The 24729-nt window shown below is 35.0% G+C and overlaps 3 protein-coding genes across 5 annotated transcripts; 2 read left to right on the top strand and 1 right to left on the bottom strand.

Moving 5' to 3' along the window:
- The first annotated feature begins 1716 nt into the window (after positions 1–1716).
- On the top strand, positions 1717–4071 carry LOC141816773 (putative trehalose-phosphate phosphatase F). The gene is made up of 10 exons (XM_074704507.1): positions 1717–2010; positions 2095–2235; positions 2357–2428; positions 2520–2648; positions 3022–3078; positions 3173–3274; positions 3355–3432; positions 3524–3664; positions 3756–3848; positions 3933–4071. Exons 1-10 carry the CDS (start codon positions 1717–1719, stop codon positions 4020–4022), a joined length of 1197 nt encoding a protein of 398 aa, XP_074560608.1. The 3' UTR covers positions 4023–4071.
- A 1037-nt stretch (positions 4072–5108) lies between these two features.
- On the top strand, positions 5109–9069 carry LOC141817655 (transcription factor MYBS3-like). 2 transcript variants are annotated; one of them, XM_074705302.1, is made up of 4 exons: positions 5109–5485; positions 6273–6481; positions 7348–7813; positions 8598–9069. In XM_074705302.1, the coding sequence occupies exons 1-3, from the start codon at positions 5215–5217 to the stop codon at positions 7786–7788; spliced, it is 921 nt and encodes a 306-aa protein (XP_074561403.1). In that variant the 5' UTR covers positions 5109–5214; the 3' UTR covers positions 7789–7813; positions 8598–9069. The 2 variants fall into 2 exon arrangements, with proteins under 2 accessions (XP_074561403.1, XP_074561398.1); XM_074705297.1 differs by having other exon boundaries at positions 7348–7819.
- Positions 9070–9520: 451 nt separating this feature from the next.
- Positions 9521–22983, bottom strand: LOC141817639 (putative helicase CHR10). 2 transcript variants are annotated; one of them, XM_074705285.1, is made up of 17 exons: positions 22799–22983; positions 22705–22712; positions 21569–21647; positions 21321–21481; positions 21084–21209; positions 20470–20650; positions 18804–18939; positions 18590–18704; positions 16238–16327; positions 15962–16069; positions 15652–15855; positions 13808–13933; positions 13084–13739; positions 12824–12969; positions 11922–12086; positions 10291–10405; positions 9521–9748 (listed from the first exon to the last, which is right to left on the bottom strand). In XM_074705285.1, exons 1-17 carry the CDS (start codon positions 22974–22976, stop codon positions 9715–9717), a joined length of 2628 nt encoding a protein of 875 aa, XP_074561386.1. In that variant the 5' UTR covers positions 22977–22983; the 3' UTR covers positions 9521–9714. The 2 variants fall into 2 exon arrangements, with proteins under 2 accessions (XP_074561386.1, XP_074561392.1); XM_074705291.1 differs by lacking the exons at positions 9521–9748; positions 22705–22712 and having other exon boundaries at positions 10287–10405; positions 22788–22983.
- Positions 22984–24729: the final 1746 nt, after the last annotated feature.

Below are 24729 nucleotides of genomic sequence, written 5' to 3'. Positions count from 1 at the left end.
TTTTCAACATTTTCCTTTTACCTTGGAGATTCTTAACTATGAACAGTAGGATAAATCAGTGCAACACGCTGTTGCCAAAATGATATCTCGGTCGGCTAATGAACTAAGGTGCCATGCGGATGAACATGGACGCCCTCCGTGGACCCATCAGTTAGGTTGCTGGTGTGCCTTTTGTCGTTTTCTTCTACCTCGTCTGTGAATCTGCACATAGTTCTCAGTTTGTGCTTTGTAAGAAAAGGGGGAGCCTCTCAGCTTTTCGCCGTGATGCCGCCACGTAGCGGAACAAATCGCTGATAAAAAAGGAGAGTAGTAAATGCAGAGTCTCCTTTTGGCAGGCTTTCTTCTACATTTGCACCACCTAAAAGGCCACCTAAGATTGCTCGTGAATTATCAAATTCTTTTATGCTTTTCTTTTAGTTTTTCTTGTTTTTTCCAATATATCAGGAGCTCTGACGTTTACAAACTGTACAAAAAAAAATCACTTTGGTAGAAATCGTCTGGCCAATTATGTTATTATTCGATCATGTCAGTTGACCTGGAAAAGGGATGGATATTATTCTTATACGCTAAGACAGTCTTGCCGTGATATTTCACTTTAGTGTAACTCAGAAAATCACCCTTTTCCCCCATAAGCTGGAGAACTCACCATTAATTGGAGCTAGGATGCTTCACAAGGTTAGTCTTATCTATATATATAATAGATTAGAAGGTGCCCCCTTTCAAAAGCTAGCGCCATGTTGGGATGGATTTGACTCTATTCAATTTAACATGGTATCAAAGTTAGAACTATACCATTGAGTTCTGTTTGGGTGAAAGGGCCTGCTGAAGTTAGATACTCCACACATCCATTTGTCTCATATGGATAAGTGTGACAGGCTATTATATTAGCAAGACATCTCCCTCTCAAATGACTTACTATTTTAATATACTTTAATATACGAGTTCCATTCTGATATAGCATTTACCAGCCTTCCAATTGTATGCGTTTGAAAGCACATCTCGATTAAGATCATTACTAAATTGTATGAAGTTAATGTATTTGCCTGTATACCAAAGTAGTCTTCTGCCATTTTGTAAGGAATGTACGAAGTTAACGTATTTGCTTTGGCAGTCTTAGCCTCTTAATTTCATGAGTAGCAGCTGTATAAAATGTGAATTTTTGTGCTTTCCTTCATTTTACAACTTAACTTTTTCTAAAACAATTATAATGATATCAATTCCCAAAGTAATTGGCCTTACTATTTACTAAATTGGATTTTTTTTTTGCTGCTTTACCTCATGTTCTAAAAGCTAAGAAATTGGCTTAACCTAAAATTTATTGAATTAAATCATTTCTTATTCTGGGTATGTTCAGTTCATGTGATTCAAGTGCTAAAGATTTGATTCTTGTAAATGGCATACGAGCTCAAATGATTTGTTGCCTCGAGTAAATGCTTTATAGGCGTTGCAATGAGAAGGTATACATACTATCTAAATTAATTTTTCTGTAAATCTGGTTTTCAATTTTTTTTCTGACCTCTAGCATCTTAGTCATCAGGTGGCATCTCCTTGATGGACTGCATGAACTCATCAACTGACAAGAACACATTAAAGAGGTGGTTTTTCATTGATAAAAGGGTTGGATGATGTTTAGGAAAAGTAAGAGAGAGTAAGATTAATCAACCAAGAGTACGTTTGATAATACTGCTTGTGGAGCAACACTTTCTCAGTGAATCAATGGATTTGAAGTCAAACCATAATTCACCTGTCCTTACTGATCCTGCATCTCTGAGCAAGTCAAGATTGGGCTTGTCCTCTAACATGACACCATGCTCTCCTGCAGCATTGCCGTTCTCATCTTCTGGTTTGTATCTAACAATTCCCAAAATGTTAAATTGTAAACTTGATACTGCCCATGTTAATGGTTCGTTGGATGCAATGATAGTATCTTCACCTCACAAAAAGTTGAACAAGGACACGATCTCTGAGTCTCAATTAGATGACAATGATGCGGCTTATCAAACCTGGATGGTCGGTTCACTGAAATTATTAAAATTCAGAATTTAAATTAGTTTTAAGAAAACATTTATTCTAACTTTTTTTTTGTACTTGCAGTTAAAGTATCCATCCGCTTTAAACTCCTTTCACCTAATCACAAGTTATGCTAAATGCAAGACAGTTGCATTGTTTTTGGACTATGATGGAACTCTTTCGCCAATTGTGGATAATCCTGACCATGCATTTATGTCAAGTGCAGTAAGTTTGCTTACTAGTTTCATGAATCTGTGCATTTTAATTGAATAGTTTAATTTTTCTTTTTGTTGTTTGTTTAAGAATTAAGGTTCTTATTTTATTTGTGATTATTGATTTGTTTTAGATGCGTGCTGCTGTAAGAGAAGCTGCTAATCATTTCCCCACTGCAATTATTAGCGGAAGGTCTCGTGACAAGGTATAGCTTGTCATCGTTATACATTAGCGCAAGTATGTAGGAATAATTATATGAAATGTTGATTGATGGAATGGGAATGCATTCTTATCAGGTACATGAATTTGTCAAGTTATCAGAACTGTATTATGCTGGCAGTCATGGGATGGATATAATGGGTCCATTCAGAATATCTGAATCTGTTAGCGACCATCCAGACTGCATTAAGACAACCGATAGCAAGGTACAGAAGAATATCCACTTGAATATATTTTCTGGACTGCAACAACCACTCTTAACATTTCTTCAGAAAACAAAAGAACATCTATCGAAATGACATCATACCTTTATCCGTCGAAATGATAAATTTTCACCATGTTGACTGATATGGATCCACATTTGAAGCCATACTCTAGATTACTACCGCTTGATTGCTTTGCTGCATATAAACCAACAAGATATGTATGGAGACCCTAGATTTTTGTTCTGCTGATTAGTAACACATGTTGTTATGATTATCAATCAGATAAATCTATTCACTATGTGTGACTCAAGTTCTGAATATTTTACTTTCATCGTTATGCTTTCTTCTTTTGCTAATACAAGACTGTTTCTAGGGTAAAGAAGTGCATCGCTTCCAGCCTGCTAGGGAGTTTCTACCAATGATCAATGAGGTAGGTCCTTCAAATGTTCTTTTTAACTCTTTCTAACGCCTTTCACTTAATCCAACGTAGTCCTAAATTCCTCAATGATTGTTCATACTCGCAGGTGTATAAATCCCTCACTGATATCACTAGCAATATCATAGGTGTCAAAGTAGAGAATAACAAGTTTTGCATCTCTGTACATTACCGCAATGTCGATAAAAAGGTGAGAATAAATTCAAATAATAATATTGAAGACTTTATGCTAAAGGAGATAACATGATAGTTTGTTGATTTGCATTTTAGATGTGGGATGAAGTTGGACTCCGTGTATTTGGCTTGTTAAAGGGTTTTCCACGTTTGCGTGTTACCCATGGGCGGAAGGTAAACCCCAAAAGAAGATAACTTCATAATTCTTAGCTTAATATACTTTGCCGACTATCAGTATCATTACTTTTCTTTCTTCATGATGCAGGTTTTAGAGGTCCGTCCTGTGATCGACTGGAACAAGGGTAAAGCCGTTGAGTTTCTGCTCGAATCACTGCAGCTTAGCCAACGCAATGATGTGCTTCCAATCTACGTTGGAGATGATCGTACCGATGAAGATGCATTCAAGGTATGAAAGTAATTCCTTTGACAAAAATGAACTTAAGTAATGCATTATTCATACCCCTGAAGTGAAATCACAAAAATTTAAAAACCATCAGGTCTTGAGAGAGAGAATCCATGGATTCGGCATCTTAGTTTCGAATGTGCCAAAGGAAACTAATGCTTACTACTCCCTGAGAGACCCATCCGAGGTGAGTTCTGAATCGATTGAACTCGATTGCTGTACTTGAGCTTTCTGTATGAGGTGTGAACAATTTTTTTTCCGCCTCTCACAGGTACAAGAATTTCTCAAGTCTCTTGTGAGATGGAAGAAGTTCACAGCATCACAAACTGAAGACAACGATATAGATTTGATGAAAGCATAGGATAGATGAAGTACCTAAAGATAATTTAATCAGCCTATAAAGTAGTATGTGAGCCATAAATTTCAATTTTTTAAAATTTGTTTATTGTTTTTAAAGTCGAATAGAGGATGTTCCTTCATTCGTAATCTTTTTATGGTTCTGTCACTGGATGATATTGTATTGTTAATTGGTGTGATTAGGATTGCAAAGTTTACTTTCCCTATTAAAATGTCTTTTGGAGTGTTGAGCTTGTCAAAACATTTTTAGGGTTCTTAAATTACTGTCATTTTAAGCCCCTAATTATTAGCACAGTTAATTCATCTTAATGGAATAATGAGGGGTTTGTCATACCCTTTTTGACAAGTATTTAAAATTTTCTATGGCATTTTGATAATTTTAAAATCTTCAAGTATTTTAAATTTACCTTGAAAAATAATTTTAATAGATCCTAAATATATAACGAAATGTTTAGGAGATTTCATTATTATCTTAAAAATTACATATTTTTTACAGATAATTTATATAAGATTAATTAAACATTTAGAAAGGTAATACAAAAAGTTATTACGACTATTAAAAAGATTAATTCATGTTATGTTATTTTTAAGTCAGCTCTATTCATAATAATTCATGAAAATTTTTCTTTGTTCTAGATGAAAGAAAGAAATTCTTTCTTTATTCTTTTATTTTTTATCCTCTGATAATAATTTGACTTTTCAATTAATGAGATACCACATTAATCTTCCTTTTCATTTCGTGGTCCATATTTTATCTTTTTTATAAAAAAAATTGTTATATATATATATATATATAAATGAAAATCAATTCGCTTTTAACCATTAGCACCCTTACTTGACTTGACTTAATAATTAGGGGTGAAATGATGAAAATTTGAAAACTCTGGGAGGTGTTTTGGGAAGTTCAAAACTCCAGCTACAAAATAAAAATATCCTCAGGCGCCTATTGTAGGTGGACTCTGTGGGGCTCAGCTATTATCCATCTCAAATTAAGGTAACTTATTGGGTAGATTATCAGTGGTAAGCAAAGTTCGTTAGCTCTTTATCCCATTTCCGATTTTTAATCGTCCCTCTCTCTCCTCTTCCGCGACTCGTCTTGCCTGGCGTGGCATCTCTCCGACCGAAACCCTACTCCTTATCTATTCGGCTGATCGGCCACCGGCGGCGGCGGAGCCGGCGGCGGCGGGTGGCGGAAGATGATGCGCCGGTGCTCCCACTGCAGCCACAATGGCCACAACTCTCGGACGTGCCCCAACCGCGGCGGGGTGAAGCTCTTCGGCGTGCGCCTCACCGACGGTTCCATTCAGAAGAGCGCCAGCATGGGGAACCTATCCTTGCTTTCCGGATCCAGCGGGGGCGCCTCCCCTGCTGACGGGCCGGAGCCCGCCGCTGGCGCGGCCACCGACGGTTACGCGTCGGAGGACTTCGTGAAGGGGTCGTCCGCGAGCTGTCGCGAGAGAAAAAAAGGTGAGTCTTTCCCTTCCCCTCGTATCGGTTACTTGTTTTGCTCTATGTTTTTGGTAAACCTGCTAAAAGATGAATTTTTGTTCACTTGCTTGTGGCCGGCAACAACTCATGAGAACTTTTGGTAGATTTCTACAACAAGTATACTTGTTAACGGCACGACGCATCCTTCATGTGTACACGATGCTTAGAATTAGCATGTTCTGTGTCAGTGTTTTGGAGCACTCTTTGTCGAGTCTTTTTATTGCACTTTGTTTCCCAAGATTGCATGCATTCCTTTTGTACATTTATTTGTCCCTTTTTTTGTGAGTTATGGTACCTGAAGGATCCATTTGATTCTGATAGAGTTACGTGATTGGAAAAAGGGGTAAAAAAAACCAAAGGCACCTGAAGAATTCATTTGATTCTGATAGTATTATGTGATTGAAAAAAAAAAAAGAGAGAGAAAAAGACAAAAGCACAGACAACCATTTATTGAGCTGCCTGTAACCACCACCTATTCTCTGCAGTTGGTAAATGATTTGTTGCAAAATGGTCGTGTCAATGCAATTTATACCCATTTTTTGGAAATAGGTATTTTTTAGCTGTTGATTTTACTGTCCCTCAATTCATTCCAGACTCATGGTGATGACAGGAAAGTGTGTATATTACATAAAATGGGGAGAAACATTAATTCCTACTCTCTTTATATAAAAGATTGCTCACTTTTAGCTTTTTCACTGTAAACTAACATTTTAGTATGGCATCAGAGTGTTGATGGGTTTACTGTGTTTTTTGTATATGTTTACAGGTAATCCATGGACTGAAGAAGAGCATAGAATGTTTTTACTTGGATTGCAAAAGCTTGGTAAAGGCGATTGGCGTGGCATATCTCGTAACTATGTGGTATCAAGGACACCTACTCAAGTGGCTAGCCATGCACAGAAGTATTTTATTCGTAAATCTAATATAACAAGAAGAAAGAGAAGATCAAGCCTCTTTGATATGGAAGCTGATGAGGTTACTCTCTCCCCCTCACTGAGCTGCTATATTTAGCACACAGTTATACCTGTTCTTGTTGTTTTCTTGATTAATAAACCCATCAAAATTACATATGGATGAAACAACCTCGTATTAACATACTGGATGTCCACATGTTTTTCTAAACTATATTTCAGCCTTACATAGTATTTTGTGTTTCTGATCGATGACTCTTTGAATTATTGTTATTTTCAAGTAATGTTATATTTACAACTCCGAGTTTTTTTCCTTTTATTACATGTGCTCCCATTAAGGTAGGTTGAGTAAGCAATATGATGGAGTGAAGATTTTAGAAATGTGACTACATGTCATAGCAACAAAGTAAGGGGGTGTATATATACTTTACTCATTATATTTATTTTCCATATTCTGGGTGACATGCTTATACTAGAGATGACCTTAAATCATCTACTGCAGTCATTCCTCAGATAGCTCTTTGGAAATGAAGTATCCCAAGAGAACTGGATGTGATTAATAGGTACAAAAGTAAAAGAAACCTTGATATTTCTATGTAGAACTCAAATGTAAGGTGTCCTAAAGAAAGTCTTCAAGAGGTTTAAGTCAAAGAAGATAAGATTACCAGTAATTAGTTGCAGTTATTGTACAACAACCTATTGAGCTGCACCTGTGAATTGTAGTTATATAGTTTTCCTCTTAAATTATAAATATGGCTTATTATTTGTGATTTTCACAAGGATTAATGTTAATTTCAATTGATGTTTATTTTGTGATTTGAAAAAAAAAAGTCTGGGAACTGGAAGGGTCCATGGATCCTTTTATTTCACATATGGTGCCTTTCGATCATTTTCATAGTAATTGTGATGATCATTCATTTTGTTTTCCAGCCCCTTGAACCTCAAGCATTGTTAATGTTCCAAGAATCAGATGCACAAAATAACAAGCCACCTCCAATACCTCCAATTCTGAATGAGGAAGATGAATCAATGGATTCTAAAGTGGAAATAATCGAAGAAGTGCCACAACCAGAAGCTCAGCAGCCCACTTATCCTTTAATACTTCCGGCATACTTTTCTCCATTTATACAATTTCCTTCCTCTTATTGGTCAGGATACAAAGCAGATACTTCAGAGCAACAGACTCATGAAATTATTAAGCCAACAGCAGTGCGTTCAAAGACTCCAATAAATATTGATGAGCTTGTGGGTATGTCAAAATTGAGTATAGGAGAGGCCCTTGTAGGGACCACATCTTCACTGGATTTTCTTGGAGGGTCGAAGAGGCAATCTGCTTTCCATGCTAATCCTTCCATGAGGTCTCAAACATGATCAAACTATTTAAACAGACGATCAAGTGACGGTTTGCTCTAAAACCTTTTTTAAATTTTTTAAATATCTGATTGTGAATGTTATTTATCATTGTTGCTTTGTGTCCAATTACCAGTACTTGGATGAACATTCCATTTGATGTTTTACTATTTTAGTTCCTAGAATAGGTTAACTGATTCCATCCTGTATGGCATTGATACTGATAGTTTATGTTAGTCTTTGTTCCATTGCTTGGTTTGTATTGACCAAATCAGCAGCTGCAGCCTGCATCCATAGACCACCTTTCACAATCTCGCCTTAATTGAGTTTTAATCACTTAGGTTTCACTGACTGCCTAAAGTTTGCCACTAGAGAATACAATTGTAACAGCGCATTTCCTTTCCAGATTAGGGGGTAACTGATATGAGATGTGTAACTGATGATAATAGCTTCCTATTTATGTTATCAAAGTTTTGTTTAGCGGAATCGCCATTCTCTTGACTGCTTTAGCTTTATTTGCATATGCCCATAAAATATCACGCTCTCATGTGAATTCGCTCACAATTGCTTTGGCAGACAACAAAATGAATGCAAAATTGAAATGTTGAAAGTGCCTCTTTGGTAATTAAATGCTATATTGCTGTCTAAACTTTGTGCAAAGGTTCCATAATTTTTAACATAAGCTGACCTAATGTCTATCAAATCGTTTGGTTATCGCTATGAATTATGATGTTGGTAGTTTACCTTTTTAAGCACTTGCGATTTTAGTCTTTGATATCCCATGCTTTGTGTGCTGAGTACATCTCTTTTATGTCTTAACCAAATTTTAGGTACCATGTAATATATACTGTGGGATTCGGAAGATCTTCCTTGCATCATGGTGACTTGGTTCCATGTGTATACTTTATGTTTATGCTAACTGCAAGAGCCATTCGTTATACTAGACTCTAATAATCCAATGACATTCCAAACTATTCGCTATCGATGCACCTACTAAAATGTACAGCTTTAGCATTTGAATGTTCATTCAAGCGAGGTACTTCATGGAAGATAAAGTTTCCTAGCAAAGTAGATGTGTACAAACTAATTGGTCCTGCAACTATGATATCAAGCTGGATTCTTGTTTGGTATGTTATCAAGGAAGCTAGTATGAAAATGTAAGTTGTTTTGAAAGTTGTAATGAAAGCTAGTCTCTCTTTTCATTTTGTATGTTACTATGATTCATGATCACCATGTTGTGCTTGTATTCTAACTTATATTTTCTTTTTACAATCTGAAAGAATTGTAAATCGTTGACGATGAGCTTGTTGGTTGTTGGTTTGTGACCTCCTTGGAGGAGGATTTGTTCTAGGTCATTGTAGTGGAGCTTAAAAGATGCTTTGTTAGGTTCATCCTCTCGAAAGATGTCCTCAGCAATCTCACTACAATATTTGTTATTCCAATAGTTTTATACGATTGATCTTAGAAGATAAATTAAAAAATTATAATTAATTATTATAGAAAAAATATTATTTCATCTTCATTGAAATTTAATACTTATCCAACAATAAATTTTTTCATAATAATTAATTTAACTATGCTTCAAGCATCTTCGACGATAGTTAAGTTAGCTCACATTGAATTGAATATTTGATTAAAATTAAATTAATTAAAATTGAATAAATTAAATTTTTTTAGCTAATTAAATTGATCAAATATTTTAATAAAAATAAAATAAATTAAATCAATAAAATATTAATTAATTCAACTGAGTAGCTAATTTAGAAAGGCAGTTACAGTCTTTTCTAGTTCCAGATCAGGTTTGTAAGTGAACAGCCCTGCTTCAACTTTTAAACACACACGCTCACCCAATTACATACGTGAAGAGCTACAAAATTAGTGATGATCAGCATTTGCCTTCGCAAAACTATTATACATCTGGAGACTCACCGAAAATATAGCCATCCCTTATTGATCTCTCGATGGACGACGGTAATAATATCTGCATATTAACCAAAAGCATATTAATAGTATGTGTTGAAGTTAGGATGATTGCTCCTATTAGTCTCATGTGAGCAAGTACGATGGTTCATTATGACAATATACAAGTGCATTCTTATTTATTTCGGATGGAACGAACTCCACCCTAATTCAAAGTAACAAGATATGATGGATGTGAAGAAGCATGTTGAAGCTAGGACGAATACCTCGCCAAAATAACTAATCATTTTTTGGACAAAATAAATTCTACTCTAATTTAACGTGGTATCAAGACCCGCATCAGTTTGCACTCTCACATGGCAAGTAAAATGATTCATTAGGTTTACATATTAAAAGGTGTTCTTCTCCTAAATGCAACCCATCAGTCTACACTTCCATATGGATAAGATGATTCATTAGGTTTATATATTAATTAAAGTGCTCCGCTCTGACTAAACATAATATTTCATGATGAGTGTGAGGAAGCATGTTGAAATTTTAAATGACTAATTCTATTCAACAGAATGGAATAACAAATAAAAGAGATAGATGATTGAAGCTTACACATAGATGTTGATGCCATGCATTGAAGCATATTTCCGTAGAAGGCGTTCCATCGTGTACCATTCAGTGTGTTGAGATCCATCTTGGTAACCAATTCGTGGCATATGAATAGAGGCTTCACATAGTAACAAATGTTATATCAGATAAACTCATTCTTAGGTGACCAAACAATCTGAGATTAAAGTGAGAAGCTAGGAAAGGGGGGAAAAAGTCAATGCTGGTAAGTTTCATTAAAAAGAAATATAGATAACCTTTCGACTTGGATTGTGAAAGCAAAGAAATCGTGTTTCATTTAATTTGCTATCTAGCAAAGTTTACAGTGAAAGAATCATTATGCATGCGGAAGTGGGATGTACTATTGTCAAGGTTTAAAACTCACTTTGAACTGAGACTTCAATCCCTAAACAAAACAAAGTAGTTGGTGCCATGCCGGCACATGGTTCTAATCACACTGATGATAATGAGGAAGAAGAAGAAGAAGAAAAAAAGGAGGAATCTTCTTACCTACAGGTGGAAACACGTTACCTCATATCACCAATGATAGAAACCCTGACGGAGCAAAACCTTAACCTCACATTGCAGCCAATCAACACCCGAAATTGCATTATGTTGTCAATGGAAAAAGGGTTTCAAGTATCACAAACCTCAAGAGGAGGAAGGAGCACATGAAACCCAAGGAAAAACACCGAAGAACGTTGTGCTAAGCTTGTATATCGAAGCGAATGAAGACTTACAGCAGCTGGTGTCATTGTGTGGTAGTGTCGTTTTGCATCTCAATTCAAGAGTAAAATGGAAAATCTCAGCAGTGCTAGTCAACATGGCACAAGATCTAATCCATCATTATTGTAGTTGTCATCATCATCATCAAGCAGGATATATACAGAGAGATATCTACTGATTTCCTCAATCCACAAACTCAACAAGAAAATTTTAAGCTATCACTCCACTGACACCGGTACAACTTCTCATTCCTCGCATTCAATGGATTCAAGGTACAAACACAGAGAAATAATAGATAAGCATTGAGAAAAAGGTCTTTAATTTTAAAAGTTTAGCAGACTCAAGCACAAACATCTCCTAGGTGCTTACTCTGCTTGCAAGCGTAATGCATATAGTAGCAAGCACTCTCATCCCTGCCAATCCTAATAACTCAGTATGCTTGGTGTTCTAGTGTCTTGTTCACTACTAGTAAATCATGTCTCTCTCATGATTGTACTATGATGATTATGGGAATGCGATAAGCTCGAAGTAACTGTATGAAACTCCTCCAGCTAACAGTCCTTTAAATTGCAATAAATCAGAATGGAATATCTAATCCAAATCTTTGATGAATTTCCTATCTAAACTACTTCAAATGAGCCAAAGCTTTCTTCTAAGTTTTAATTTTTTGAAAATGCAGCAAACATAGGGTCTCTATCATATTTATACTGCTTCATTTTGATTGGTAATACTTCTTTCAGTCTAATATTAACAAAAAAATTTATAACTGGAAAGGTATCTAACACACTAGCTAGAAGCAGTGGTTTCTATCAACAGTGTCTCTGACAATTTTAAAGATGACGTTAGTTAAATGATAAGAGTTGGATAAAGAATATATGTAGAAAAAATGTACGTTTAATTTTGAGGAATACCTGAATTTTGAGCAGCTGCAAATGAAGCCTTAGACAAGCACCCTTCAAGATCAGACATAGAGATGTTACTCCTAGGAACTTTCCTTCTTGGATTATAAGATTGAACCACAGCAAGGGCAACCCACATAGGGCAATTTTGGACAATGCTTTCATCACCACTGGAAGCTGGAAAATGAAAATGATGATTATTTTCTGTACTAAAGCACATGTAGATTAATATACTATAATGAAAAATGCACTTGTATATTGAAAGGACTGAGTAAATCATCTGGTTTCTCTTAGTTTAAAGTGCCAAGCACCTACCATACCATCAATTCTACGATCAGCTTGATAAGGCCCAACCATTGTACCAATGTACTTAAATTCAAGTCAACAGTAGCTCTCTGTATTTACAACTTTGACATCCTAACCGAACTTAAAGTCTAACTCAGCCCAAATCATCATAATCAGCAGTTTGTGAGGTCAAGTAGACATCTTTTTCCAACCACTCACATGCCCAAGAACTTGATTTAGACATACAGAAATTGACTTCAATTTTCTCAGTCCAGAACCTCTGATCTGGAACCTCTCAAGAACTTGATTATGATTTAGGCAGACATATATTTGATGTAAGGACTCATTTAAGGCAACTCACTGGACCTCAAAAGAACTTTTAAAATATTCAGAGTGTATAAATACACTTGAAACAAAAATCTTAGTTTCAGATTATGCAAATATGCCACCCACGTGGCATTTGATCCATTATTACACGAGTAATTATTTTTTTATTTGTTCAGTTGCACACATTTTGTTCAACAATCACTTAGAATGGTCAAAGGAATTCATAATTGTCAAAATAAACAAGAAATAAATGCCTCATAATTAAATGCAAATCCCCATTACAGTGAGATTTGAGAAATCACCATTCAACTTTATTAAGTGTAGATCCCCCATATGCAGATCACCACATTCAAAAGCACAGCGGTAAGCATCTGGGATGCATGATGAAAGATTAGCAAGTGAATTGAACATTCCACCATGTCCCCAGCTCCCTGAGTTGTCAACACAGCTGAAAACAGATTTAGAAATCAATTATATAACAATGTATAATAGCACTTCGAACAAAATTAGAACATTTTTGAAATCAAGCTTTCAGTATCATTTGTACAACAGAAGTTCCTACCTAAAAATTATTGCAGGCTCTGATTGGCAGACTTTTGATGGGTCAGTGCAATCTCCATATACAAACTGGACAGCCCCTTGATCAGACAAAACACTATTTTCTACTAACATATTGGGCTCTTCAACAGCTAATGTCTTGTAACCAAGTGCCTCCCATCTTGCCAACTGTTTCTCCTCTGCCTTTTTCTTGTCAGCTTCACGTTTCCGTTGATACTCTTCTGGCAGACGTCTCCTCTTCCCCTGCTCCAAATTTAAAGATTCTCCAGAAAGTGAAGCATCTTTAAATTTCTGAACCCAGAACATATATGAATCCTCGTCAACTCCAGAATCAAAAGCAGAAGATTCAGAAGAGTTAACAAACTTATCATGGCTTTTCAAAATCTCCTTTTTATTAATTTCGAATTTACGAACATCCTTTTCTGATATCTCATGAGAACGCATTTCAACCACTTTGTCAGTCATGTTATTGAGTTCAACCATACTATTTGCATCAACGGAGTCCTTGTTCATATCTGTGGGATCAAACATGTGTAAGCCTATAACGAGAGACTTCATGTCACCATCTTCAGCTATAATATCCTTTCCTGTGCCATATACTTCATCTTGGACTACATTACTACTTAGCCAAAGTTTTCTCTCTGCTCTCCTCATAATTGCCTGCGTAAATGCATCAGCTTATAGAAAATCCAGAGAGAGGAGATGATAAGTGTGTGTAACATCTTCACCTCTTCAATAGTATGTTGTGTTACTAGATTTATGGCTAGCACATGCTTCATTTGACCAATGCGATGGGCACGCTGCAATGCCTGCTTGTCTACTTGAGGATTCCAGTCTTGCTCATAAAATATTACCTAAGTGGCTTCATGATTAGCAATGGAACAACAAGCAGCATTTCTATAAATACTTCTTCATTCTAAAGCAAATTACAACATTAGGTTTTTTGAATCAATTTATGCCCATAGTCAAACTATCAGTGATACTAAATTCAAAGCTTTACCAAGACGAGGGAGAAAATTGTCTTGTATCATTCTAAGGAAGTACATAACTACACTTCCTAGTTGCTAATCAATTAGAAATTGGTTTGACCACTTACCAATCCTGTCAAGTTGAAACCAATAAAATGATCACAGATATTTTGAACTTTTAAGACCATTTTTCCTGAAAATGAATCATTTTCATATTCATAGCATGTGCCCACGTCCAAGCTAGTGGCTTCCTTTGTGGTTTACATCAGATGGAGAGACAAATTGATAAATTATCTATATGTACCAGGAAAACCAACTCTTGAGATGGTGTACCAAATCATTTATAATTTGCATGACAAATAACCTTGTATACTTATGCACTGGCATAAACTTTTTGCTATGAATTGTAACCCATAATTATAATCTATTAAACAAATTCAATTTCATTGAGATATTTAGTTTGGCATATTGGAATAACTATAGAATATAGATTTCAAATAGCTTCATTACAGCATCTATATCACACCTTAAAATGCGGTCATACCCATTTCCATTCTGGATATTACAGAATGATAGAAAAGATTGTTGTCTGCCTTGAGACTCTAAGGTCATGTTCTAGAAAAAGATATGAAACTTTTTTGAGTCCGTGGCTAAATATCTAGGCCTAGATGATCAGCACGACATCAGAGTTACCCTCGACAAATGGTTCTCCGATGCTGACACTACAGTCCAGTGAACCTTGGTAGCCCATGGTAGTTGATTGGGTAGTATAGGGAACAAGCTGATGAAGGAAGCCAATTTCCATTTTCCAGCATGAGTTTTTACAGATGGCTCAACTGCCATCTCAAGATTTCTGAACCACTTTCAATTCAATGCTGCTACAGCATGAATAACCAACTGGGCACCCAATAATAAGACACAAAGTAGGCAATAAACCATCTAATGGGCTCTCTAATGAAAATGATAAACATCTTAGAGCTGTTCCCTTCAGCCAGAAGTAAATTAGTTATTAAGAAACTAATCCATCACCCTCTCTCTTTTTCCCATCTTTCAGAATTGAGGCAATGTCCCATAAGAGCAGTACTAATCATGCCAATAAGGTAATCTTACTCCAATAAAAGATCCAAGTAGCAACTTACTGACCTACATACAAATAGATGTCCTAAAGGTATCTGACTAGATGTATACAGCTAAGAATTGATGTTTTCATATTACAGAAAAAAAGATTGAATTATAATGTAACCAGTGTATCCAGAACAGAACACTACCCAAAGTCCCAAACCAAGACAGACATGCTACTCCATGTCTGACATTGATCCCCCAAAAAAAAAGATTCAGTAGCTTTCCAAGAGTACCAGTAAATTTCTGTTCTTTTATCAAGTGATTACTCATCCATAACCAAAGTGCAATTTTTGCATAGCACTTAAAATAAAATAATATGTTTCTAGGTGCTTTAGGAAACTAAATACAAGCATAAATCTATATATGAGAAAGAATTACAATATTGTGCAAAAGAAACATTATCATTCTAGTTCTATCTGAAACATTTACTTAATCATGAAAAGTAGAAGGAAGATAAGTTAAAGTGAAAGTCCTGAACTCACAGTATCAGCAGCTATGAGATTAAGACCAACTCCCCCAGCTCTAGTTGAGATCATAAAAACAAATGGAACATCATGATTATCTTGATTATTGGAGTCACCTTTAGATGCTTGGTAACTAAAGCTCCTTATAGCAGCAAATCTCTCCTCAGAACGTACAGATCCATCAAGCCGCTCATAAGAATACTTGCGCAATTCCATGAAGTCCTAAATAGTTTTAATTGAAATGCCACATGTTACCTAAAAATCAGGACTGGGAGGACCAGTATCACAGCTGAGGTAACCAATTTAAATTTGTTACAAAATGGTTCACCTGTAGAATGTCAAGAGTTCGAGTCATCTGAGCAAACAACAGAATTCGATGTCCTAATTTATGGAGTTTCTGGAGAAGCAGGTCTAGAATAATAAGCTTCCCACTAGCCTGACCAAAAAAGTTTAGATGAAAATGATAAAGAAAAATGACAAATAGAGAACACACTCAAAACCATAAATATTTCTATAAGAAACAGGTGCATGAATCAACTTTTTAGTCAACTAGAGTTGGTAAACGTTGGGGTTGTGCTCATAATCTCTACCAATCTTCTGTTACCTGAACCAGATGTTCACCTTCTTCATATGGCTCTGGTTCAATGCCAGAGAAGAGATAAGGATGACTACACGTTTTCCTAAGTTGCATTACCTGTCAGGACACTAGGAAAATAATTAACTGTACCACATGCTGAAGTATCAAGAAGTATATTGATTCAGCATGATTAATCAGACAAAATGTGATAAATATAGCACATAAAAGTTGACAAATATATATACTTTGAAGTAGAAATAGATTCAATACAAAGAATAATATAGTAATCATGGATTGTTCAACAAGGAAAATTATTGTGCACCATGCTACTGAATATATCAACTAAACCCAAGCTTTCCACTTTCATGTTTTGCTTTTATCTATTATGGTCAATAGTTGAACCAGATTCAAATGGCTAGTAGCCTTTTGTTACACGTTTTTGGTTAGCACTTATTATCTTGCATAGCCTGTGAACCAATATGAATGGGGAAAAAGATGAAAATCTGTTTCCCTAGTTAGAACGATCATCTCTAATAGTAATTTAGTCAATTGCAAATACCAAATGTGTTATTACTAGCATGGATGCCAAAACAGATGGTATTCATTATAAGCATGGTTTTTGTACCAGAAGCAACAAAGGGCAATGGCATATGTTTGCAACGGAATGCTGATCTATTCACTCATCCATATTATCTTCTCTTTTCTGAATGCTAATCATTTTGCTAAACATTGTCAGTTTCTATAAAATATTTTGTTTAACCAATAGCAACCAAACTCTTGCTCAAGGATAAAAAAACAACTTATAGCTTATCATTTAGGACTTGAAAGTGTCAGTTAGAACCAAAATAAAGTACAGATGACGTGAGGAGATACAAAAAGAAGAGATGCTTCCAATTGCCAAGATCTGTGAAATTAGAAATTTAAGTTAAACCAAAAACTATAAAGTAGGGTCACAACATGCTGTATCCCAATTATTTGAGGCTGGCTATATGACTGCTACACGCTGCCATTGGCCTACAAGATCATGGATGGGTTTCTAGAATGATAAAGGCTCATATGTATGGCACCATTGTAGGGGTGGTATCAAGCACTGTGGAACCAGTACATGAGCCAATTCTTGATCCAACAGGAAAGTGTCACTTATAATGGTGGTACAGAGTAAGAATAAATTGCACGATGAACACAATCAGCAGACATCTAATTAATATATCAAGGACACAATCAGCAGACATCTAATTAATATATCAAGGAAATGATACTTTTATATTTCTTCAAATAATAATGACAAACCAAATGTTCTGTCCATACAACATACTATAGACAATTACATGTATCATATGACTTCTAAAATGTCTACATTAGCCTTGGTTGTAAGTCACCATTGCATAAACTATGACATAATGGGTTGACATCAACCACACCTATCGCAGATTTCACATATTTACCTATTAGTGGTAAGATAAGTGTTATGTTAAATCTTACACTCCAAATTAGACTAATGGTTCATAGCAAAGTTATACATGGTTTTTTAGAGAAAACAAAATGTATATAACACTAATAGACATTGACTTCCCTGCCTTAACCAAGATTAAATGGTTTGATGACATTGTTGCAAATTTACAAGTGATGTATATTTTATCAACAGGGAGTGTTCCTTGATTCATAATTGCTTTATCTAATGTCGATATGCTATTATCAATGGAGGAATAAAGAATGAAAGATCAATCCTATGATGCCTAACACAATGGAAAGATAGAACAAGAATCAAGAAACATAGTAGAGAACAAGGAGAAAAAAAGGTAATTCTAAGAGAGGAAGGAAGGGATACAAAGACTCTAAGGAATGACAGCACCAAAGAAGATGACAGATGAAGAGATGCCATAGAATTTAATCCAATGTTCACTTTCACAGATTAAAAGAAAGTCCCTTCAACCTACATCACTGAAGTAACAAAAAAATTAGTTTAACTTAGGCAGTGAATAATTGGAAAGTTGGAAGAGGTAAAGGACAACACGTATTCTCAAACTAAAGGTGGATGGGTACCTTGATCTAACAGTACCCTTTTGTAATGACCAGCACAGATCTTAAGATGTGAAAAAAAAACAAGGGATAAGAATTTAGGGGCTTCAAGAACTTTGTGCCCTTCGATTATTATAAGATACAAGAAGTTGCAGCACAATCAAAGGATGTTGCTATACTATCATTTGTCGTTAACACTTCAAGTTGTCGGACACTTTTTGAATAAACAGAAATATTAGCTATAGAAAGATAAATATAAGTAATCATATAACAAAAGTTTGGATTACTGCATATCCTACAACCAAAGAGTGTATCTAAGCCTTAGTAGGGAAAGTATGTAGAAAAAGAAAATTGACTTACTATATTCTGCAAAGACTGATTGCTAGTACCTAATGAAAGTGAAAGAAGTGTCTGAAGTTCCTTCCTCAATATTGACATGTACACCTTCCTTTGCAAAGGGACCAGAGGTGCCATCCTGATGAAACCAAACACAAAAGTAACCTAATTACACCATGCAAAGCACAATGACACCTAGTAGCTATATCAGAATTCAGTTTCATGTGGAGGCCCTAACACTGTCATCTCAGTAAGAGGAGGCAAAGTAAGAGTCCCTCTTTCAACAAGTAATGCTTTTGTCCTTCGGAGCATAAATGCATTCAATATGTATCTAAGAATCCTGAATTGCCTTTTTACTGAATATGATTCAGTACCTGAAGATAAGCAATGATCCATAGGAATGACCGACATAATATTACATTCCTTTTCAATACAATAAAAGGTGAGGCAAGATAGATTATAAAAGAACAAAAAGAAACTTTGTAATTCATGTATATCAGTAATAGTAAGTACCCATAAATATGTCAATTCAGCAACGTGTAATTGATAAATTCTTGATAATAAATTGGGTATTGCACATAATATGAAGCACACTAATGAGGTCTGAGGTTGAGTGTTATTTATTTAGGTTTAGTGAAAAAAATGATAAATTTAAGTCAATTAAGTAAATAGTTCGTTTAAATATGTATTTAGCCTAAAGATTGTCAAACTGTTAATCTGGAAGCAAGCATATATGTGAAATTCTCAGAGTTCAGGAAAAAGACTGAACAACCAACAGGTGCACTCCTCAAGCAGGATAAAACTAATAAAAATAGCATACTTTTTCCTAGTGAACTTCATTATATATACTATTTTTATTTTTATTCTCCCAAACTTGAATGAAGGACAGTCAATTAAAGATAAAAAAGGAAGTAGAGAATAAATATTAAATAGTTAACAGCCACCTATATTTAACAGTAGAGATCAATTAAACATGATAATATAAACATAAAAAATGGCGTTAAGGATGGAATTGAAAAGAGTAAGGTCCTCTTCTGCATCCAAGTTTACAAATTCTATTCAGTTTCTTATATGCCAACTAGAAGCATCTGTAACATTTCCAAATAGAAAACAACTACAACAAAAAAAGAAATTAATCGATAATGAGCATGTCTTGATTTGCAAATAAATATTAACCAATACCCAAGTAATGAACAAAATGTTGAAACTACCTGTAAAATCTGGCAGGTACATAATGGGCAATTCACAATTCAGTGTAAATACAGATCAGAAAGACTAAAAAATGGGAAACAAGAAAATATGTGAGAGGGAGAGAAAAAGAGAGATATAAGGCTACTTTTCAAGGAAAATCCTCATAGTAGCAAAAATTACAATAATATTGACTCTACACCTCATACATGTTTGGACGAAGCTCTTAAGAATCATAAATAGCTGCCAGCCTTCACTTCTGAAAGTAGGAAGAGCTCAACCTATCCTAAAAATATTAGATGTTTGAAAGAGGCACCCCTCACAATATAGCACTGTAGACCAATGTAGTTGTCCATATGAGACATGGAGGGATCACCATGACTCCAAAGGGCGCCCTTATATCCATCATGACTAAGAGGTGCAAGCATAGGTTGGATACTGTGTTAAAAGGATGGTGGAAGAAGCCAATCAGCTCTAAAATGACATAATAAAGTGCAGGTGGAGAGAGGGGGGTTAATCCCTCAATACATGCACACCCCAATGATTGTGGTTGTCCATGTGGGACCTTAGGCATGGAGCAACCTTGTTTTCATATGTCATCTCGCACCCATCATGACTCAAAGGCACGAACCTAGCTATGACACATGGCAATTCAATATAAGCACATCATGGACCATTGCACTTGTCCACGTGAAACTTTGGTCGTGGAGGGGTACCTGTTGAAGCACTTCCAGCTTCCTTGAATGTTGAAATAAATTGGTCTGAAGTCCCGAAAATAGAAGGCATGCAAAAGTGCATCAGAGCCCAAAGTTCTGAAAGGTTGTTTTGAATTGGTGTGCCCGTCAACAACAAGTGTCTTGGCATAACAAAGTTATGCTCAAGTACATTATACAAAACCTGCAAAATCTTTAAGAACTTAACGTAGAGCTGTAATCATTTTCAGTGTTAAAAAAAATCATTTTAACAGATTTGTTATGAGAGAGAGAGAGAAAAAGAGAGAGGACAACCCAGATGTCTCAAAAATAAATAATATGAAATCAAAGTTTATTTTGTGTGTGTGTGTGTGTGTGTGTGTGTGCGTGCCTGCATGTGTGTGCGTGTGCGCGTGTGTGTGTGTGTGCAAATACAAGGTTGCATGTTGCTAGTCACAAATATGGATGGCCTGTAAACTAACCCGTATATACATATCATAAGTCCCTTTATATGTGCTTGTATAGCAACCAACCACAAATTGCCTAGATATTCATCTAAGCACACTTTTGGGACAGAAAATAGAATGCTCAAATACATTACAAGAAAGCAAGCATAAATCTTACAAGCTCAGACATACACTGGAAGGATTCTTCAACCGTTGAGCTTCATCAATCACAGCATAATCCCAAGGAATTTGAGAAAGAAAATCCTGATCCAGTAAGGTTATATCATATGTTGTCAAAAGAACATCAAAAGGTAACTCCTGAAAATTTAGACAACAAAAATTAGTGGAAATTCAGGAAAGATGGTTAAAAAGTTGCAAGAGAAGATGTATTAATTCAAGGAAAAAACTATATATGAAATATTGGGCTACATTAGATGATGAGGACTGCCTCTGCAAAGTTTCATGCATTGAATTCCGAAGGTTGTGACGATGTTTCTTGTCACCGACATAAAGGAGAACTCTGAGGGTCGAACAAAATTTGTCAAACTCTGACATCCAACCATCTGTAACACTTAGCGGACACATAACCACTGCATTGATCAAGGACAGTAGAATGATTAAGAACTTGATTATTATAATGAAAACAATAAGAACTTTCAGGGCCGAAAGAAACGCACAGAAGGGGCCAGATGATAATGATTGCGTCTTCAGATAGCTTAAGAAAGAAATAGCTTGTAAAGTCTTGCCAAGACCCATCTAGCAAGCATTCATACAAACTGTACAAGTCAGACAATAGTTCCAAACAACTACCAATCTAACTGGAAATTGTACCAGATATCTACCCAGGAGCAATCTGAGTTGACGAGAAGACTAAAATCAATGAACCAGGTAAAATTACATAGCCTCTTCCTAATTTCTTCGCACATGTATATGCAGTTTCTCCAATATAGAAGAGTATGAATTAAACTCAAAATAACGAGAAAAATAAAATAGTAAAGCATAAAACATGATTCTGGAATACATTTTCTTCACCAAATTATCCTTGTGTCTACCTATTTACAGCAATTTCTATAAAACACAAATTAGGCTGAATCTCATCATCAAAATGAAAAGGCAGCTTGTTTTCCTAATCTTCTGACAAATAAATGCAGAAGGAAGTAATGTTAAAATGATCTCGTCAACCAAACAAAACTGATCTTGGCAGAACAAAAAAACATGAAAACAAAAAAAAAGAATATCGACTAGAAATAGTGATCAATTAGCAAGTCCAGTTTACTGCTTGTGTGTTTTGACTATCCGTTTCAGGTACTACTATCGGCTGCTCTACGAATTCTTTGTCTTTGCTTCTGTACGGAAGATGTACGGAAGCCACTACAACTAAAATTGCGCGGCTGCGTGGATAAATTCAAGCATAGCTTCCAAATGATTGCATAAACAATGGTCTATAAATTTCCTTCAAAAAAGGGAAAATTAGTTTCTCCAAACTGAAATACAGTCAACTAGTCTAATTCACTAAAAGATGGCCCCCAAATCAGTGTATTAACTCCATAACATCAACAAGAATAAAACACCACTTACAAACGACCACATCGATTCATGGAATACCCTTCCTCAAGGTATTTGGACAATTAAACAACTAGGTAAGAATAATCTACGTAAAATTATAATGAATCGAAGAATTTTCGAAGCTCAAAAGGCCCGATTCATATCCTGAGAGGAAATCAAGTAACTTATTCTACCCAAAGTTACTAACAAGTAAGATTTAGTGTAGAAGAAGAAGTCAAATCATTCTCGTTAACGCGAAAAATCCGACCTCGTCTCCTGCAAGGAAGCACATAAAAACATCAATGGAAGTGGAGAAATTAGAAAACATGGTGGATCAGAAGATGGGATCGCCGATTTCCCACCGAGCACGACGTTGACGCCGAGGTGGTAGCGGCGGATGAGCCAGGAAAGGCCATCGATTTGATGCGGCTTGAGGACAGCCGTGATGCCTAGCTCGTATGGCTCCGGAGGAGGCTCGTAGCTGCGATCGCTGGAAAGGACGAGGTTCGCCGCGAGGAGGATGCGCCGCTCGTAGTCCATCGCCTTCGGAAACGGTTCCATCGGATCCCGGGTTTCATTATAAACACAAGGGCTCGTGTTTTGATTCCAATTCAAAACACCTCCTGCTTGAAATCCTTCGCCTAAATATCCGTCTATGATCGCGACAGGAGTCCCCCACACAATTTTTATGAAAAGATAAATTAAAAAAATATAATTGATTATAATAAAAGAATATATTATTTAATTTTATAATTTAAATTTTTTTTATAAATTTATTTCATCGTAATCAACTCACAATAATAACACTCGAAAATAATAATGGTAAGTACTAATGATTTACTTAAGTACATGATGGTATGAAAAATTTAAAAGATTGACTATTGAACTTGGAACAGTGAAAAATTTTCATAATTAACTCAATCATTTTTAAAATTAATTAAATTATTTAATTAAATATTTAAATTATAAAAATAAATAATAATAATAACTATTCTCCTACAATAAATTTTATTCTATTTTATATCATTAATTAAGTTTTTTTCTCCTTCTCTTATTAGTGTTTATATAATTTTATGTCCTCGGTGTTTATAGTAATTTTATATTATTAAAATCCTAAATGAATTATTTATTAGTCGTTAAAAACATCCTTTGAAATTTTTTATCGGAAGTGATCTTCGCTTTCTTTCTCATATTTTAAGTTTTTATTATTATCCATCTTTATATGTTTGTGCAAAAAGGACACATTTGGTTTCATACAGCAAATTTAATCATCATTTTATATTTTTTTTTTTAAATTTAAAAATATATCTAAAAAAACATGTCTTCCTTGACCTAACATAAATGAGAGGATTAACAATAAATAGTCCATCACACATGGACTTATGTGGATGATTTAGGTGACGATGTGAGAGTTAGAGCCGATGATTTGAAGTTGGATCTATGGAATTGGTCCATCATATAAGTAATTTAAATGTATTGAATTAAAATTTTATCAATTTAGATTCAATAATCGACTCATCTAGGCTCCATGATCTGCATGGATCGACCTGTGACGAACTTGAATTGACTCGCAATTAAAAAAATTTATTTTTAAAATTTAAAATTATTGTAGAAAACTAATAAACTAGTAGACTTGATTCGTCTAAATCATAATTCGAACTTAAAAATTTTAATTTTATTTATTTAAATTGTAATTCAAATTTAAAATTTTTTATATTTTTTATATTTTTTATTTTTGATAATTGATCAATCAACTCGCAATCCGCTTGGATTGAATTGGAAATTTCCTAATCTATTAGTGGATCATCCGCTTTCATATGATGAGTTTACGATGAATTAATTATTCCACATAAGATAATCCATTTGACAAATCTAAAGAGAGTTGGATGATTGCCAAATAGCAGAGTGCACCAAGACATTTAAATTCACATCCTAACTCTTGAATTTATTAGTGAAAAATGTTTTAAATGAGTTATTAGTACAATCTTATAATTTTTTTAAATCTAGTTGTCTCAATTTCGTTGGATGAGACAAACAGATCTTCTTAATTCTCTTACCAAATAAATTTAAAATATAATTTATAAATATTCAAAAATCAATCTTTAAAATATTTATTTAAATTTGACAATCTCATAATTGGCCAACATCTTAAGGTTTCAAAACTCCCTAAATGGTGTCATAGATGAGATTGACTTTTGCAATCTTTTGATGCAAAACTTTGTAATCTTATTGAAAATGGCTACCCACCTGCCCCCTTGTCAATCCTACGATGAGTTGAAAGTAAATTAGGTAC

The sequence above is a fragment of the Curcuma longa genome, chromosome 2 (genome assembly GCF_044706935.1).
Source record: "Curcuma longa cultivar G26 ecotype Majalengka, Jawa Barat chromosome 2, ITB_CL_G26_1.1, whole genome shotgun sequence".
Taxonomy (NCBI): Eukaryota; Viridiplantae; Streptophyta; class Magnoliopsida; order Zingiberales; family Zingiberaceae; genus Curcuma; species Curcuma longa.
Note: the sequence above shows the minus strand (reverse complement) of the source record. Positions and strands in the feature narration are given on the sequence as shown.

Excerpts from the sequence above, each read along its gene's own strand:
- LOC141816773 (XM_074704507.1), top strand. The coding sequence starts at position 1,717 with ATGGATTTGAAGTCAAACCATAATTCACCTGTCCTTACTGATCCTGCA. Across the intron at positions 2,236-2,356 it reads ATGCATTTATGTCAAGTGCA|ATGCGTGCTGCTGTAAGAGA; the intron begins GTAAGTTTGCTT and ends GATTTGTTTTAG. Across the intron at positions 3,849-3,932 it reads CCCTGAGAGACCCATCCGAG|GTACAAGAATTTCTCAAGTC; the intron begins GTGAGTTCTGAA and ends CGCCTCTCACAG.
- LOC141817655 (XM_074705302.1), top strand. The coding sequence starts at position 5,215 with ATGATGCGCCGGTGCTCCCACTGCAGCCACAATGGCCACAACTCTCGG. Across the intron at positions 5,486-6,272 it reads CTGTCGCGAGAGAAAAAAAG|GTAATCCATGGACTGAAGAA; the intron begins GTGAGTCTTTCC and ends ATATGTTTACAG. Across the intron at positions 6,482-7,347 it reads TTGATATGGAAGCTGATGAG|CCCCTTGAACCTCAAGCATT; the intron begins GTTACTCTCTCC and ends TTTGTTTTCCAG.
- LOC141817639 (XM_074705285.1), bottom strand. The coding sequence starts at position 22,976 with ATGGACTACGAGCGGCGCATCCTCCTCGCGGCGAACCTCGTCCTTTCC. Across the intron at positions 20,651-21,083 it reads GGTTGAAGAATCCTTCCAGT|GTTTTGTATAATGTACTTGA; the intron begins GTATGTCTGAGC and ends AAGATTTTGCAG. Across the intron at positions 10,406-11,921 it reads TGCAGCTGCTCAAAATTCAG|CCTCTATTCATATGCCACGA; the intron begins GTATTCCTCAAA and ends TACTATGTGAAG.